Raw genomic sequence first — 16925 nt, 5'->3', positions numbered from 1 at the left:
TGGGTTTGATCTCTAACACTGTGAGAGCGGGGTGCGGAGATCCTTTTCCTGGATCATTTTAGCACACACACACACACACACACAAATTATACACACTACACACCACTGAGGCCTATGTGTACTACAGCCTGTTTCTCCATTCCCCTTCATAGAAAGTACCCCCAAGGTTGTTTATACTTGATATTTTCATATATTTACACACACTCCATTTTCTTTTCAACTCACCTGTATTAGGTCTTGCCCTATCTTCTGTTTGTTTATTTATTGAACAAATATTTGTCGAGCACTTACAATGAGCAGACAGTATTCTCTGTAGGACATACCACACACAACCATTCAGAGAAAAGTTTTTGCCAAAGCAGGAATGCAGACAAGAATGAGATAAATAGGTAAGTTGCTTCTCTGTGGGATGACCAGAGCTATGGAGAAGAATAAAGCAGGCAAGAAGACAGGGCAGGAATGTGGTAGAGGGACGCAGGACCTCACCAAGAAGGTACCGTGGTGCGCTCCCTTGCCCAGAGGAGGTCAGGGAGCAAGGGCTGCAGATACGCAGGGGACAGCCAAGCCCCAGGCCCCAGAGGAAGGGGACCTGGTGTATTTGAGGCCACTGTGGCTGGTGCAGAGAGGAGAGGGGAGTAGCAGGAGGTGAGGCGGTACAGGGAGCAGATCTGGTATATTCAGCAAGGCTTGATGAGAGGCGATGTCTTATCACCAGCTGAAACGGTAAACGAGTCCTGTAAAGTGAGTGGAGGTGGTGTATCCAGGCACCACCTGTGGTTTGAGGTGCCTTGGCACTCAGTGCCCTCATGGAGGAAGGGGAGATGGGCTGGGAAAAGAAGGCAGAACCCAGCCAGGGGGACCCCAAATGTCTCTGACCCAGACCTTCTCAAGGATGCCAGTGGCCTCCATTTTGCTAAATGCATTGACTCTTTCTCTGACCACATTCATCCAGCAGCAACTTTGGACCAGATTAGCCACTCTTGCTTATAACACTTTGCTTCTAGAATTCATGCCCTCTGGGTTCCTCTCATTTCCTTCATTGGATCCTTCTCTAGCCCATCTTGGAAATGTGCCTGGCCAGCTCCTCTCTCTGCAGGTTCCAATACATGTGGTAAAATGCTCACCTATGATGTGTCACGTGTCCGCACACCCTGCCTGGAGTGTGAGACGGCCTGGTACTGTGTGCTGAGAGACTGAACCTGCTCTGCCAGGATGAACCCATCACCTGCTGTGGTGGTGTGAGAGCTAGAGAGTGGGAAGAATTGTGAGCTGTCCCCACTTTCGTCCCAAGTGAAAGGCAGTGAGCTTTAAGAGAACTGCCAGGAGAGTCTAGTGTGATGCTGATGCTCACCAAAAGAAGTCTGAAGGCCTGGGGACAAGGCTGGAGTGGCTCACCTGCAAGCAGGGCTGTGAGGGCAAAACACTGCTCTTCTACCTAGCAGGACACAGCTGCTGGGGCCTGGTCGACAATGGGAGAGCTGACTGAAGTTATCTTTAGGGCATTTGCCCAGTGAAACTGCTGGGCGGGTCTATCCCGGGGCCCAGGACTGAGGGAGAAGCCCAGCTGGAGGAAGCATTCTCGTGCCCATAGATGGTAGTCAGAGGTCTCCAGGGACAGAGTCTCTGCAGAACCCACAAAAGCACCCCAGGGAGGAAGAGTCAGCTCTTGGGTTTCTGCCAGGTCAAGGGCAGCAACAGCAGATGAGCAGCCTCAGAAGACTGTATACCTGCCCTCAAATTTCCTGCCCCTGGGTCCAACCTTGGGAGGGTTAGAGAGAAGGGAATAGGAGAGGAGGAGCTAGAAAATGGGGAGGAAGAGAGAGAAAAAACCCTCTACACCTCCTGGCCTCCCATACTCCTTCTGACCTGTTGAGGGGTTAGCTTCAAGTAGGATACAAGTTGGGAGTTTGGGTATCCCAACTGGGCTGGGCTGGAATTATTTGATTAGTGGACTGATGGACTCCACCCAGATGAAGCCTGCCTATATCTGTGCATGAGTAGAAAAACTCTCAAGAGTTGCCTGAAATTTCATCCAGGGGTGGAAGAAAATAGCTGATAGGCAAGGTTGAAGGGATAGAGAGGAAGAAGTGGATTTGTTGGTAAACCAGTTATACCAGTACGGCATGGCAGGACCAGAGCTTGTTCCTGGGTAGCAAGACACAGGCTGGCAGACTCTGGAGGCCTGTAGAGGAGAACCAGGGAGGTTGTGTGGCTGGGCAGTGAGCCTTGGCTGCGTACAGGTGGGTCCTTAAGGGGACAGGCTACCATCATCCGCAGCCAGCAGCATCTCTGGTGGCTTGGGAAGCTAGGGCAAGCTCAGTCTCTGGCCCTTTGGCATGTCTGTCAGGAATAGCAGTAGGCTGCCCAGGAGCAGGTGAGGGTTCCTGGGGAAGGCAGGGAGGTGGTCCACATGCTGAACCTCAAGTGGGGGGGCAGTAGGATGAACCCCTGGTTTCCTCTCAGAGAAGGCCCTTGGCAGGCAGGCAGCCTATAAAGGCATGCTGACTCGAATGAGCGACTTTCCCAAGGGACTGCCGGCGCATCGTAATAATGCTGGCTTGAGGCATGAGGAAAGGTCTGGTGTGGGGTCTGAAAGGAGCTGAACAATGGCAACAGGGTTAATAAGTACCCAGAGAAGGAAGGCCACTCAAATACCTCTGATGCATCTAAGCTAGAATCTGTCCTTAGATGTCAGAAACCCCTTGTCAGACCACATGGACTCCTCTGAGGGGCATCTGTGGGGTCAAGACATGGGTGACTATGTTAAAGCAAGACTTGTGTTTTCCTGGTGCCTGTATGCCATCTACGGAAAAGAGGTGTCTGTGGGCCCTGCTCCCACCTCCCTAATCTTGAAGATGGCATCCCAGGGAGTTCTTTGCTGGTGGAGCTCTCTTTGGGAGTGACAGCATAAGCTCCCAGTTTCTGCCCTAAAGATCAGATACCTGCCATCTTGGTGGGGAAGACTGGCACATCCAGGGGGTTTGAGACCAAGCCTTAGACCTACCAAACCTCAGCTTGGCTGCTTTGTGCAGAGGGGACTGGGTGTAACCGGTCTTCCCGACTCCAGGCCTGGGCAGAGACTCATGAGTCCTGACACCTTTCTTTTTCACTGAGGAGGCTTGAGATGAAAACCAAACTGTGATGATGATAGTTTGGAGCTGGAAGTAATGTTAGAGGGAGATCAACCCAACCCGCACACCGTTGTCCTCCCTATCCAGCCTCATTGCTGAACTCCTCCCTGGCTGCCCATGCCATCTCCAGACTGAGAAACTCACTCCTCATTTTGAGCTGAACTTAATTCTTGGTCCTGGTTATGTTCTCTGGGAATGCATAGAGCACAGCTTCTTCTTTAATCATGTCCCTCCAATTCTTCAGAGTGATCATCTCCAGTGTCTTTGGCTCTGTGCGTGCAGTGTGGTCCCTCCCCCAGTTTTTCTCCTACATCCTTCTGAAATTGCATGACGTGGTTTTCCCAGTCCTAGGGTAGGGTCCACCTGGTACAAAGCACTTACAAGGCTCAGTCAAACCCGAAGAGAACTTTCCAACCCTAACATTCCGACCGTCCTGACCTTCCTGCTGTGCCATGGCCCGGGATATTTGCTTCATGCCCCAGCAGGCCCTGGGCCAGGGAACAGGCATTTCAACTCTCGCTTCATTCTCTGGCAGCTACTATGGTCCCCCTGAAGAGGTATCACTATTCCACACACCACTCAGAAAAATCACTGCCAATTAAGTTATGATTGGTGAAGATTAATTTTTACTTCAAGTGCATATCATCCCTATTGTGAAAATAGTGTGTCAGAGCATAGGATGAAATGTGGTCACACCTTGTGATGTGAGGACTAATGGGAGAGAGCGTGTCAGGTGTTTAGTGTGGTGTTCCGCACCGTACACACTCAGCAAATGCTTCTACTTTTATTAAAACCTACATAGGTGGTGCATGCCTATAATCCCAGTGGCTTGGGAGGCTGAGGCAGGAGGCTTGCAAGTTCAAAGCCAGCCTCAGCAACTTCATGAAGCCTTGAGCAACTTAGTGAGACCCTGTCTCATAAAAAATATAAAAACGTCTGGAGATGTTGCTCAGTGGTTAAGCACCCCTGGGTTCAATTCCCAGTACCAAAACAAACAAACAAAAACCTGGTAGCAGCTGCCCAGTGGCCCCACACAGACCCCTATCCATCTCTCCAGCCCTCTATCCTCCACTGCCTCCTGTCTCTGCACTGACTGCAACAGATGGCTCATGGCAGGATCCTCTTACCTCTTCCTGAAGGGCTCCATCCCCATGCCCCCCCCCCCCCCCCGGTCCATGTCCTCAGATGTTGCTGCCTTTAAAAGGTCTGCCCTGTGGTCCCTCCCTCTGTGCTCCTGCCCACGTCCGGTGGGATCCCGACAACCAGCACATCTGTCAGGGCTTGCTCATCTGTCTCCTTCCCCAGAACATGACTCCAAGGACAGGGACAGTTCATTTGTCTTCATGTCTCCCGCTTCTCACAGTGCCAGGACGTGGCAGAGCCTGAGAAATGTTTGCCAAATAAATGACACTTTTTCTCGTGTTTAATAAAACCTCGAATGTGTATAGTGCTTTATAGTTAGCAGATTGCCTTAAGATTTCTTTCCTTATTTTATTGATCTAAGCAGTGTTCTTATTTTACAGCCAGAAAAACTGAGCCCCTGTTAGGGGCACACCTGAGGGCACAGGGCCTGGTTAGTGACTGAACTGGAATTGGAGCCTGGCTCTGGCCTCTTACCGAGTTGGGCTTCCTGGGCCCTTGACTTAAAACAAAAAATGGGAAACTGGCAACCTTCTGGTCATGCATGGCCTAGGGACATGCTTTAGCCCACACAAAGGTTTTTCTTTTCCTCTGAGGTGAATAAGTTGTCAACACGTTAAGAAATTTGACGTAATACCAATTACTAGCTTAAAAATCTGAGCATCTGGCAACGCTGGGCTTTCAGACTTACAAGGGCAACAAGTAGTGTATGTGCTTTGCTGCTAGGGTCCCACCTTCCACCTAAGTCCCTGACGGTCTGCATGGCCCTGGAGCAAGGTTTTTGTTCTGCTCATGGTGTCCCTGTGGCACTTAGCTTGATGCTTAGAAGTCACCAGTGCTGGGGGGCACTGGCTACACCCCCAGAGAATACCATGTGCTGTCAATAAGCCGGAGGCTTTGGCAGGGACCCAGGTCAGCCCTGGCTTGGCAGCATCCTCATTCTAAGTCTGCCCTGTGACAGAAGGTGGGAGCTGAATTTCTCTCTTCCCTAGGACAAAGGGGATGCTGGGGTGAAGGAGCTGGACAGCTTGAACAGTGACCGGCTGAGAACCATCCAGCTCAATGTCTGCAACAATGAGGAGGTGGAGAGAGCAGTTGAGATGGTCCACTCAAGCCTGAAGGACCCTGAGAAAGGTAGGGGCCACCTTGTGGCAGGACAGGTAGCATGTAGGGCCATTCAGAGGGAGCATGTCCTAAATGCCCGCCTCCATTTGCTGGCATCCTGCCAAAAGCCTCCTTTATTTATTGTTTAAACTCTTCCTCCTGCTCAGAGGAGGAAGTGGATTAAGTTAAACACACCTGGGGAACAGGGCAGTGTGAAACCAGCCAGAAGGCGATTTCGGGACCATAGGAGGGCTGAGTGGGTATGCACTGGTTCAGACCAGTACAGCTAGTGCTCATTGAATGCCCATTCAGAGCCAGGTTCTGGGCTGTGCACTCAGGATGACCAAGGCACAGTTTGTCCCTAAGGATATGTAGGACATTAGAGGGCAACTGGTTATAACATCAAGGACCAACACACTGAGAGGTAAGACAGCACAGGAAATGGGGGTGCATCCAGTCTTGGGAGTGGGATGGGAATGGGTCAGTGTGACCGAGGATGGGGAAGGTCAGTCCAGGAGCAGGGCAGCATGGACAATCATGGGCAGCTGCCCAGGTGCTGGGGCCTATGAGGGATCTGGTCCCAGGGTAGGGTCTGGTGGAGGTGATGACAGCAAATAAGGCTGGGAAAGGTCAACAGGGCCTTGGGTGCTAGGCCAACAGAGTGTGCCACTCTCCTGAGGACCCTCGGGGGCCACCAAAGGGGTTGTCTGGAGGGGAATGGCCTGGTCTGTTTATGAAACTCACTCTGGGGACAAGCTCACTCTGAGGACCACAGTGGCATGTGGAGGGTGGGTGTGAAGGGGGAGTGTGGCTCAAAAGTCCTGGACTATGGTGGTGGGCGTTGGGAAAGGAGGGATCAGACTCAAGAAATGCTGAGCAGGCAGAGCTGGAGGGACCTAACGACGTGGGTGCAGGTCGAGGGAGAGGCAGGAGGTCCCTGTCCTACACCCTTGGTGTCCTCAAGTTGCAGTAGCAGGTTGAGGTGTAGGAAGACACCAAAGTGCTCATGGGACACCCAGGGGGAGTGTCCAGAAGGACTCCTGGGGACTGTGAGTATTTAGGGGCCAGGTTTTTCAGAGAGGTTGGATAGAGAACCCCAAAGCTAAAGGAACAGAAAATTTGGGGGTCCAGTAACCAATGGGGTCAAATGCTGCAGAAGGTCCCTGTAGCATAAGCACCCAGGTGTCCCCAGTGTTTTCCAGTTCAGTCACATGGAGGACCTTGTTGGGAAGAGCTCTGTTAACCTGCTCCAGGGAGCAACATGCATACAGAGTAGGGCAGCAATGGCTGGGGCTTGGACAGCTGGCAGCTCAGGGCATCTGTGGAAGAGCAGAAAAGTGAGCCTATGCAGTTGACCTTTGTGCAGCCCCGGCAGAAATAGGGCGCCTCATCTAGCTCTCTGCTTTTCTTCACAGTGTGCTGGAGGCAGCTCTCCTGAGCAGTGACTCCAGTCGTGGATGGGGAGGGTGAAGGAGGGTGGCCAGCATCTGTCCTGTGCCTTCTGTGTGGAGCATGTGTGGGTCAGGTGGAAATGCTGTCATCTCTGAGAACCCCACCTGTGCTGTGTGGCTGTCTGTGGGTAAGCTGGTGCTTTGTGGGTAGCTTGTCACTGGTGTCACCTCAGCAGCCCAGTGCCACCCCCACCTTCACTACAGCCTGTTCATTCGGGCCCTTGTGTTCTCTGAGGAGAGGCCTGCGAGTTGCTGAACTCATTAAACATCTGTTTAATAATTAACAGGCAGAGCCTGCGCTCCTGTCCCAATAAGAAAAGGCAGGACGGGTCCCACCGGGATGCATCCCGAGCACCCAGCCTGCCTCACCGCAGCAGTGGTAAATCCTCCTCTGCCCTCTCTGCCCACCCTGGGAGGTGGGAAATTGCCCTCATAAACCATCAGGCAAGAAAACAGCTGCAGTCAGTGCCACGAAGCCACTGCGTTTGCCTGTGGGGCTTGTGGTGATTTAAACTGCTCATGAAAGGAATCGCCTGTGGGGCCTGGTGCAGAATGGGGCTGCCCCAGGGCTGGGGGCTGCTCAGGGATGTGGTACTTGTGGCAGGACACTGGGGCAGAACCAGTTCTGTCCCCTGTACTGGATTGGCCAGTTAGACTAGCCCAGCAAGGCAGGGTCCCCACGCCCCCAGCCACACAGCGGGAGGTGCTGTCCTCTGCCCTGGCATCTGGGCTTAAACCCACACAAAGACTTTTCCCTCCTGCCTTTTCCACAGGAGGCATTCTGGGGAGGGGTTGATAAAACACTCACCATGGCCTCCCTTAACCCATACTGAATTTTTTGGAAAAGGATTTGACGACTTTTAGGTCCAAAAGAGAAAATCTGCCAGATATGCGGTTGCGTGCCTCCTCCTCTCTCTCCCCTTTCTCCTCCTCCTCCCTCCCCATCCTGTCTTCGCCTCTTCCATCTTTCTCCTCCCTTTCCTCCCTTCTGGCTCTGGATGGCTTTCCCTCCACGGGCAATGCTGGCTTTGAACTCCAGGTGGTGCTCTCCCAGAGTTTTCCACCAGCTCTGACCACCTCTGATTCACAGCCACCCACAGAGGAACCTTTCAGAAGAGGTGTCCTCCGGCTCCCTGGCTACTGGGGCACATTTTGATAGCAAGTTTTTTGCCTGTCACCCTGGCTCCATGCAGCAATTGTTACGAAAGCCTGGGGAGCCAGTCTTTGAATGGAATTGTTCAGTGGGACTCTGGAACTGGACATCTGGACATATGGAACTGGACATCTGGACCTCTGACCAGCCCTTCCTACCCCCATCCTAAGAAAATTGGGCAAAGGGACCAGAGGGCAAGCTGTGGGTGTGGCTTGATCCTGGCATCATTACTTACCAGTCAATCAGTAAACATTTACTGAATACTTGCTGTATACTTGGTAGTGTGCTGGCAGGAGGAACTTGTGGTTGGATACCAGCCAAGTGACTTTGGGACAAAACCTTTCCAGAGCTGTTATAACCCTGGGGGCATTACGCTGTGGACAGGGAAGGCCCTATCCCACATCCTCAGTCTGGTAGTGAGTGGAAGACTGGGTTTACCCTGGGCTTTCCCTGGGCTTTGCCTCTTAACAGAAGCGTGACATGGGTGTGAACCATCACCTGGGTGGACCCCACCTTGTCCATCTGTGAAGTGGGATGGACACTGGGATGGGACAGTGGGATGGGATGTGAGCTGCCCAACACTCATGCCCAGATCTGACCCTGCAGGAATACAAATAGCATTTCAACAAAAGCTGCTCTCCGGTTGAGGGGTGGGGAGCTAGACATGTTCAGATTTAGAGAGGCAGAATACATGGGAGGGTGACTGGAAAAGGCCTGTATACTGAGTGGCGGATGGGAACCTTAGGTGCAGGAAGTGACTGATGGGAGGAAGTTGGCCTGGCTGAGGGGTCATGGGTAGAGGTGGAGAAGAGAGAAAAAGACAGGAGACCTGGGAGGAGCCTTCTCTATAGTACAGGAAAGAATTGCCACAGGTGGAAACAAGAAGAAAGAACTGATTCTAATGAACATAGCAAAGAAACCACCATTGGCATGGGGCTAAGTGTAAAGGTGGTGTCCCTGAACAGTCCTGAGTCCAAATCCCATCTCTCCCACTGGTTAGCTGGGTGACACTAAGTAAGGTGCTTAACCTCTCTGAGCCTCAATTGCCTCCTCCTGAAATGGGACAATTTAGTATCTACTTTATAGGTCATTGTAAGGATCAGGTGAGTTAATGAGCTGATCAGGTGAAATCAGCAAAGTTCAGGGCCTGGCAACTGTCATTCTGATACTAACAGTCCTCAGGGACTCATTAGGTGGGGGAGAAGTGAAGGAGCAGGAGTCAAAGATGAAAGTGAAGCCATTAACAAAGAGGAGCAGCAGCCTCAGCAGCTTGGGAGCTTGATGTGTTGGTGTGGCTAGGGTGAGATGGGAACTTGTGGGACAGAGGACCTGGGGTTGGGAGGGAGAGGGCCATGATACCTGAGGGGTATGTGGAACCACCGACATAGAGGTGATGTTGGAGCTGTTCCAGGAAAACATCTGTCACCTAGATCAGCAGGAATGCTGTGAGCTTATTCGGAGCATTGTCTAAGGACTCTGGAGAGATCCCGGGTCAACTACTACTACTTGTCAAGTCAGCAGAGCTATAATCAAGGAGGAGCGTGCTCTCACAGGTCAAGTTTAATTAAGCTTCTTTGGATAGTCGTGTCAGATGTAATTGTTTTATTTCCAGGTGGAGAAGGTCATGTGATATTGTCCCACATGAATCAAAATATAATGAATCAGACATAAAATCCCTGGAAAATTCCAAAAAGTATAGAAGTCTACCTCATAATTCAGGAGAAGCAGACTGAGGACCGGACGTTTAGGGACATCTCTCTTTGGGGTGTCAGAGGATGCTGGAGATGCCTGGGTGTTGTTAATGCCAAGGGACAAGTGAGCATTTAGGAGCATTAGGAGTCCTAGAGAGGTGGAGGAGACTGAAGGCTGGGAGTCAGGGTCCTCAGCACCTGCGGACTCAGAGAGGGCCATCTGGGCCAGGGCTGGGGCTGGGAACCCAGAGTGGTGTCAGAGGGGACGGAGAGGCAGAGTGTCCATAGAAGCCTGGCCATGGAGGGAAGGAGGGCAGACTGCAGGGGTAAAGAGGCCCTGTAGCATACAGAGACCTGGTGTTTGTAGACAGACATTCACCCAACACACATTTACCGAGAACTCGATGTGTATAGTATTAAAGGGAAGGAGTAGAGAACAAGGAAAATGTTGTTGTGTAAGAGAAACAGGATGGTTTCCAGCGTGACAGTGGAAGGGGAATAAGCCCAGGAGTTGGCCCCAACAGCAGGGAGAGGCTTCCTGTTCTTCCTGGGGCCTGGGCTCAGGTAGGGGTGAGGACAGGGAGAGGGTGAGAGCTGTGGGTTGCAGGAATGACTTTTATGTCAGTAGGTCTGCTTCAAGGTCAGGAGGTAGAGGTCGGGGTCTCCGAGAGTGCTGAGAGGGGAGGCCCCAGCAGCAGCCGTGGGGAATGGAATAGCTCCTCACAGATGCTCTGTTAACCAGCAATTTCCTCTCTGTAATAAATGTCCTTAATGCTCCATAATTGAAGGAGAAGGCACCAGAGGTCAGTCAAGGAAGCTTTAATTTGGGCAAGGCGGAAGGAAAGCAGCTAGAGAGCAATTACCCTGTCATTTACACAAGCTTATTTCCCTGAAGAACTGGGAAAGCCAGGCCAGGCCAAGTTCCCACAGGCCTAGTTGCACCTTGGAAGAAACTCAGGACTTTCAGCTGGACGGCGAACCCTGGAGACAAACCTCTGAGGATTTCCACAACAGGGCTCTGTCCTGAGGCCCTGGTCGATATAGCCCTTACACCCCCAAAATGAAACCCCAAGAAGGTCCTCAAAACAAGGCTCTCCAGAGCCCGTTTCCCCAGTTCAGGTTCAGCTCTGCCTGGACTTTTGTTTAAACTTAAGTCTATCCCTTCCCCTTAGGACCTCAGTTTCCCTAGCTGAGTAGTTAGGAGACTAAATAAAGTCCAAGAGCCTTCCAGGATCAGTATTCTCCGAGTCCCCAAAAGCCAGCAGTCCCTTGTTAGTCTTGCAGGAAACAGTCAACCCAAGTTCACCATGACAGTGTGTGCGCTCTGAGCCCCAGGGCATCCTAAGCTGAGGAGATGGTCTCTGCAGGCAAAGAGCGCAGGGATACACAAGGGATACTGGTGAACCGAGTCACAGGGCCTTAACATGTGATGATCAACAGTGTCATGGTTCAGAGGAGGAAGATGAGAACGGAGTCATTATTGGGCCTGACCCAGCAGGGATTGACTAAGCCCCTAACTCATTGTGTGAACTTGAAGATTGGGCCCCTTGATGGTCCTCGTGACGTTGACATGGGTGGCGTAGAGTGGAGGTGAGGCGAGGCACAGGCTGAGGGGCCTTAGCAGGGCTGGGTCGTGTTGGCCTCAGAGAATTGATTCAGGCAGAGGTGATCCAAGGCCTGGACATAAGGGTCATTCCAAACAATCAGGACCTTTAGGCTGGCCTAACTCCTGTTCTTGGGTGACTCTAGAAGTTTCCTGAGAGCTTTTGGCAAGAGGCTGGGAAGATGGAGAAAAGAGACAACAATTGGGGGCAAGTGGACCGAAGGCGATGGGTGATGTGTGAGGCTTTTCCCAAGTGGTGATCGCAGTTCTGTCATTTCCTGTCCAGGGATGTGGGGCCTGGTTAACAATGCAGGCATCTCGACATTTGGGGAGGTGGAGTTCACCAGCATGGAGACCTACAAGGAGGTGGCGGAAGTGAACCTCTGGGGCACAGTGCGGACTACGAAATCCTTCCTTCCCCTCCTTCGAAGAGCCAAAGGTGAGTAGGAAGACAGCCCCTTCCTGCCCCTGGACCTGCCATAATGAAAGACCTGTGGTGCCAGAGGCAACATCCACACCGGCAAGGCTGAGCTCCTGACTCCCAGGGCCATGCTGGGCCCATGCTGGTGGGCAGGGATGTGTGGCCAGGTAAGGGGAGACGGATGTATGGCTTCCAGGAAGTAGAGTGGCGATAGGCCAGCTGTCTATGCAGCCAGATATAGCAGCATCCACTCACTCTGGGAACTAAGCACCTGTACACAGGTTGTGTATACACATCATTGTATCATAGCATGCAGTTAAACAAATGTAGCATATCCATTCTGTGGGTTATTACACCATAGAAAAAATGAGACAATTGTGGTATTCAGTTTAAGAATAGCAATAACCAAGATTAGAAATTTGGAAAATAGACAAAATACCCAAACCACATTGGGTAGCTGAATGTAAGCAAATTACCCAAGAAGTCCCTGGTTCTGATTTTTTTTCCCTGGAGTAGCAAACAATAGTGGCGAGACCTATAGATCAATCCCAAAGCCCCAGCAATAAGCAGGAATGAACACAGGGGGTAGCCATGGGTTTTAAAAGGAAACCCAAACTCTTCCATGACTTCAGACTTAAGAGGTTTCTAAAAGGTGCTCAGGACAGGCCGCGTGAGCCTTTCTTGGTATGCTCCCAGGGCTGGGAGGGGACGTGAAAGGTCCCTGCTAACACACACCCAGCAAGTCACTTATATGCACATCTTACTGGGTGAGCTGAATTTTAAGCTTCATGAAGGCCAGGAGGAAGCTTTAGGCTGCTCAGCATCGGCCCTTGCCTGCAGAGAACGCACAGATCCCCACGGGCACCGCTGCCCCACCTCCCACGTTCTGCTATTGCCTCCCCCCCCCCCCCCCCCCCCCCCGCCAGGTGTGATTGCCAGGCGGGGCTCTGTCTGGTTTTGAGCTAGCTGTATGTTTCCCATTATCCTGGTGTGCAGCCTGCTTCTTGCTCATCTCTCCTCCCCTGTCCTGCCTGGCGCAACTGGGCTGCTCAGGAAGATCAAGGGTGCTCACGTTGATGGGTGGCCTGAGCTGGCCTTGGCAGCCAAATGAGAAGGGCCTTTGCCTCACAGGGCAGGCAGTGCCACCTGAGCAGGCGTTTGCTTTCTTCGTACAGGCCGTGTTGTCAACATCAGCAGCATGCTGGGCCGCATGGCCAACCCTGCCCGCTCCCCGTACTGCATCACCAAGTTTGGGGTGGAGGCTTTCTCTGACTGCCTGCGCTACGAGATGTACCCGCTAGGTGTGAAGGTCAGTGTGGTGGAGCCCGGCAACTTCATCGCTGCCACCAGCCTCTACAGCCCGGAGCGCATCCAAGCCATTGCCAAGAAGATGTGGGACGAGCTGCCTGAGGTCGTCCGCAAGGACTATGGCAGAAAGTACTTCGATGAGAAGATCGCCAAGATGGAGACCTACTGCAACAGTGGCTCCACGGACACATCCTCTGTCATTGATGCTGTCACACATGCCCTGACCGCTACCTCCCCCTATACCCGCTACCACCCCATGGACTACTACTGGTGGCTGCGCATGCAGATCATGACCCACTTGCCGGGAGCTGTCTCTGACATGATCTACATACACTGAAGAGTGACCTGTTGGGGAGCCCCAGAGGGAGGGAAAAGAAGGGGGAAGGGAGCTCATATAATCACCTTTTGATTAACCACTTGTGGATTATGTAATGTCCCAGGAGGACCCATTTTAGCATTAACCAGAGGGAATAACTCAGCCTGACATGTTCCTGTGATGAGTGGCTCAGGCCTTCACATGTGGGGTACAGGGTGGGGGCCCTAACTAAGCCTCAGGGCAAATATGGCACATCTATCTAAAGTTGATTTCACACAAAGATTTTGGGGAAATATCTTTATATTAGAAACAGATTTATTATAGAATAGAATCCAGGTTCCTTTACATCTTAAGCCAAAACATCAACTCAAAAAAATTTGATCCTTAAGCCAACCTCATGAGTAAAAAGGACAGATTTTTTTCTTCTTCTGCATATAGATAATTTGTAGCTCTGAGAGAACATATGAAGTAACCTTTATTGCTTAGGAGTGGTCCACGTCATGTGTTCCTGCCTTGGATGTGCAAACACTTCACATTTGCATTCCAGAGCCACTTTGGATCCCTTTATCCAAGAATCCTCTGGCCAACTCTGTCCTCGCCTGAGCCTTGCATACCAAGTGCCCACTGTGTACCTCTTTGCAAATCCATGGTGCTATTTGACTGGCAGGCAGCCAGTGATTGACAGCTGTCTGTATGGCAGGGGTGCAGATCAATCTGGAGATTTTCATTTGAGATTTCTCCACTCTCTTTGAGGACTTGGTCTAGACTTGTGTGGAAGTGTTCTTTGGCTGAGGGAAGTTTGTTGGTTTTCTTGGTTTTGCCTGGAGTGGGACTGGTATTGATTGGGGCTACAGATGGAGCAAGCGCTAAGGCTGGCGCTATAGCACCTTCTTCCCAGAGGTGGGTCCAGGTGCCCTGTCTGTCTCATGTGGTGCTCACACACACGTACACATGCACACCTACTTTATAGGCCTTCAGGGTGGTCTTCATTGATGGCTTGCTTTTCTGGCTGTGGTCACTTTTGTAATTAAGCCAGGACACTGATAGGCAGAATCTTTGTTACCACTTCTCAGGTTTGTGTTGGAAACCTACCATCCCTGCAATTGCACAGGACCTGGATGTTTGGAGCCAAACAGGAACCACTGTCCTCCAGGTGGCTGCAAGCCTAGGGCAGGTCCCTAGTGCCAACTTTGAAAATCAAATCAAACTGCCATTTCTGCCTCTCCCTGGCGAGGCCTGCCACTAGAGGGAGCCCAACTACTCTGCAGCTGCAGCCCCAACTTGGCTTCTGCGCAGCCTGCGGTCTCTCAAGGGGATGTGACTCCCACCCGGGAGATTGCTTGAAAAAAAAAGAAAAAAGCAAGTCTCCTTTAGAAACAGTGTTCCCGCTCTCCTAGCAGCTGCCTGGCTTGAGCCTGGAGACTGGTGCCAGGAGAAAGCAGAGGTTCCCCCCGCAGCTGTAATAGGCCATGGGCACAGACAGTGCCAAGGCAGGGGGGCTCACAAAGAGCAGATTCAGCTGGCTTTGTGGGCCTTTGTCTTCTCTGTCTTCAACAGGGATGCTCTGTCTTAGCTCCCTGTCTGCAGGGTGAGACAGAGAGGGCCTAGAGGGCAGGAGGGAGGCAGGTAGGGCCTCTGGAACCCAGAGAGGACCCTTGATGACCATTTCATTTAGATGATAATGAGATGCTTTTGTACCACAGAGCTTGCCTCCAGCAGGAGCCTTTCAAAATCACACTTTACATCTTGGGATGATTTGTTTTCATGCTTAATAAAGGAAAATGGATTAATGCTTGGAGTTACCCGAGTGCTGTGTGCAAGTGCTGTGTGCATCCACCCCTGGGAACTAGAGGGAAGGGGGAATGGCCACATGCTTTGAGCCCTGATCAGCAGTAAACTGAACTCTGGAGAAGCCACATCTGTCTGTCAGGGTCTTCAGTCATAATGCAGGACTGCTGGGTTGGCTCACAGCCTGTTCTGATTTTTAATTTGTATCCCAGTGATTAAAAAGTCCAGGACACCTTCCCTCCAAACAACCTCATTGCTAATTAAATTTTCCTTTTTACCATTCAATTTCTGGCAGTTTAGAGCCTAGCAGGATCTAGTTTTGCCTTTTCAAGAGACAAGAGGGGTGGGCAGAACAGAGATTATTCCCATTCATGGGTGATATAACTGAGACCCAAAGAGGGAAAGTGACTCACACCTCATCGCAGTGGATCAGGACGAAACAAGTCGTCCAAGTGGTACTGTTCACCATATTGCACACTGTGTCATGCCCAGCCCTGGGAGCTGAGCTGGTTAGCATCTCTGAGCAACTAGAACCTCAGGGCTTATGTACACACAGAGAGCTGCCACTTCTTCTGGGGTAGGGATAGAGAGGAGGCCTAGAAGCTGCCACCGGCTTTCACTGTCCAATCCTGCTGGGATAAATGGTGTCCTCAGGCCCTGCCTTTGGTAGGAGCTACATCTCCAATATCCTCACCTGGGAAAGATGCGCCCAGTCAGTGAGGCCTGAGGACCCATGCCCTGAGTCCTGCAGCTCTGAGCCAGGGCCTCTTGAAGAATATGCCCGTCTCCAAAGCAGAAGGTACTAAGCAGCAAGGACTTTTGTCAACAGCTGTCCTACACCAGGCCTTGTGCCATGCTCCAGACTGAATTGCATGTTCCCCTCCCCAAATTCATGTGTTGAGGCCCTAGCACCCCCCACGCCCATGTGAGTGTATTTGAAGATAGGCTTTTTCAGAGTTAATTAAGGACAAATGAAGTCAGAAGGGTGGAGTCCTAATCCAATAGGACCATCAATAGGAAGAATTGGTGGCCTAATAAGAAAAGGTAGAGCTCTCTCTCCAGGCATCTCAGACTTCCAGAACTGAGTGAAAATAAATTTGTGTTTAAGGCCCAGTCTTACACATTTTGTTATAACTTCTCAAGCTAACTCATACCGCCAGGAACCAAGTATTCATGATTTCATCATTTCTTCCTCAGGGTCTACGAGGCAGAGAGAGGGTCTAGCAGCCCCTGCTGGTGTCTGCCACCCCCTGTAGTGGTACAGGCAAGAGGAAAGGACATTGCAAGGTCTGGAGCTGTGGGGTGGGGCTTCAGACTAGGCTCAGCCTGCACCCAGGACCTCTGCCAGGACCCACGATCTGAGCTGCAGTCATCATGGACCCTCCTCTGTGGACTAGAGTCTGAAAAAGCCTTTTGGAAGATGTTCCTGACAGTGACTTGTAACTGAGTGCATGCGAGGGTTAATATTCCACTGTAGGTCCAAGAGGATGTGTGAGCAGGTGACAGGTTGACCCGGTCCTGCCTGTCACAAGCTCCTGGGCTGTACCTCTGCCACCCAGGCAGGGAGTCTGCCTACGACTCCCCACTTGTGAGTTCTATTCGCTTTCTGTATTTCAAATAGTGCAGTCTGGTGCAGGTACCCATGTGAGGCTCCCTGGCTTGGGCCGCCGGATAGCAACCAGGCTCGTCTGTGCAGTGCCAGGCGCGTCACCCAGTCAGTTCGCTGCCTCCTCTCACCTGATGCTCACAGTCCCCTGGCAAGCAGGCAGGGTGGGCTCATAGTCTCATTTTACAGATAAGGGAACAGGCTTTCCCAAGT

The 16925-nt window shown here is 51.6% G+C and overlaps 1 protein-coding gene across 3 annotated transcripts in view; it reads left to right on the top strand.

The window, feature by feature from the left end:
* The window catches only part of BDH1 (3-hydroxybutyrate dehydrogenase 1), a 48664-nt gene extending 33541 nt beyond the window's left edge, over positions 1–15123 (top strand). For all 3 annotated transcript variants that reach the window (XM_079156262.1, XM_079156263.1, XM_079156264.1), the window contains exons 5-7: positions 5264–5405; positions 11560–11712; positions 12870–15123. In XM_079156262.1, the coding sequence (XP_079012388.1) occupies positions 5264–5405; positions 11560–11712; positions 12870–13339 (765 nt within the window). In that variant the 3' untranslated portion in view covers positions 13340–15123. The remainder of the gene's footprint in view (positions 1–5263; positions 5406–11559; positions 11713–12869) is intronic.
* Positions 15124–16925: the final 1802 nt, after the last annotated feature.

Source organism: Sciurus vulgaris (assembly GCF_902686455.1).
Source record: "Sciurus vulgaris genome assembly, chromosome: 10".
In the NCBI taxonomy this organism is placed as follows: Eukaryota; Metazoa; Chordata; class Mammalia; order Rodentia; family Sciuridae; genus Sciurus; species Sciurus vulgaris.
The sequence above is the reverse complement of the archived record's forward strand: the minus strand, read 5'-3'. Positions and strand labels throughout refer to the sequence as shown.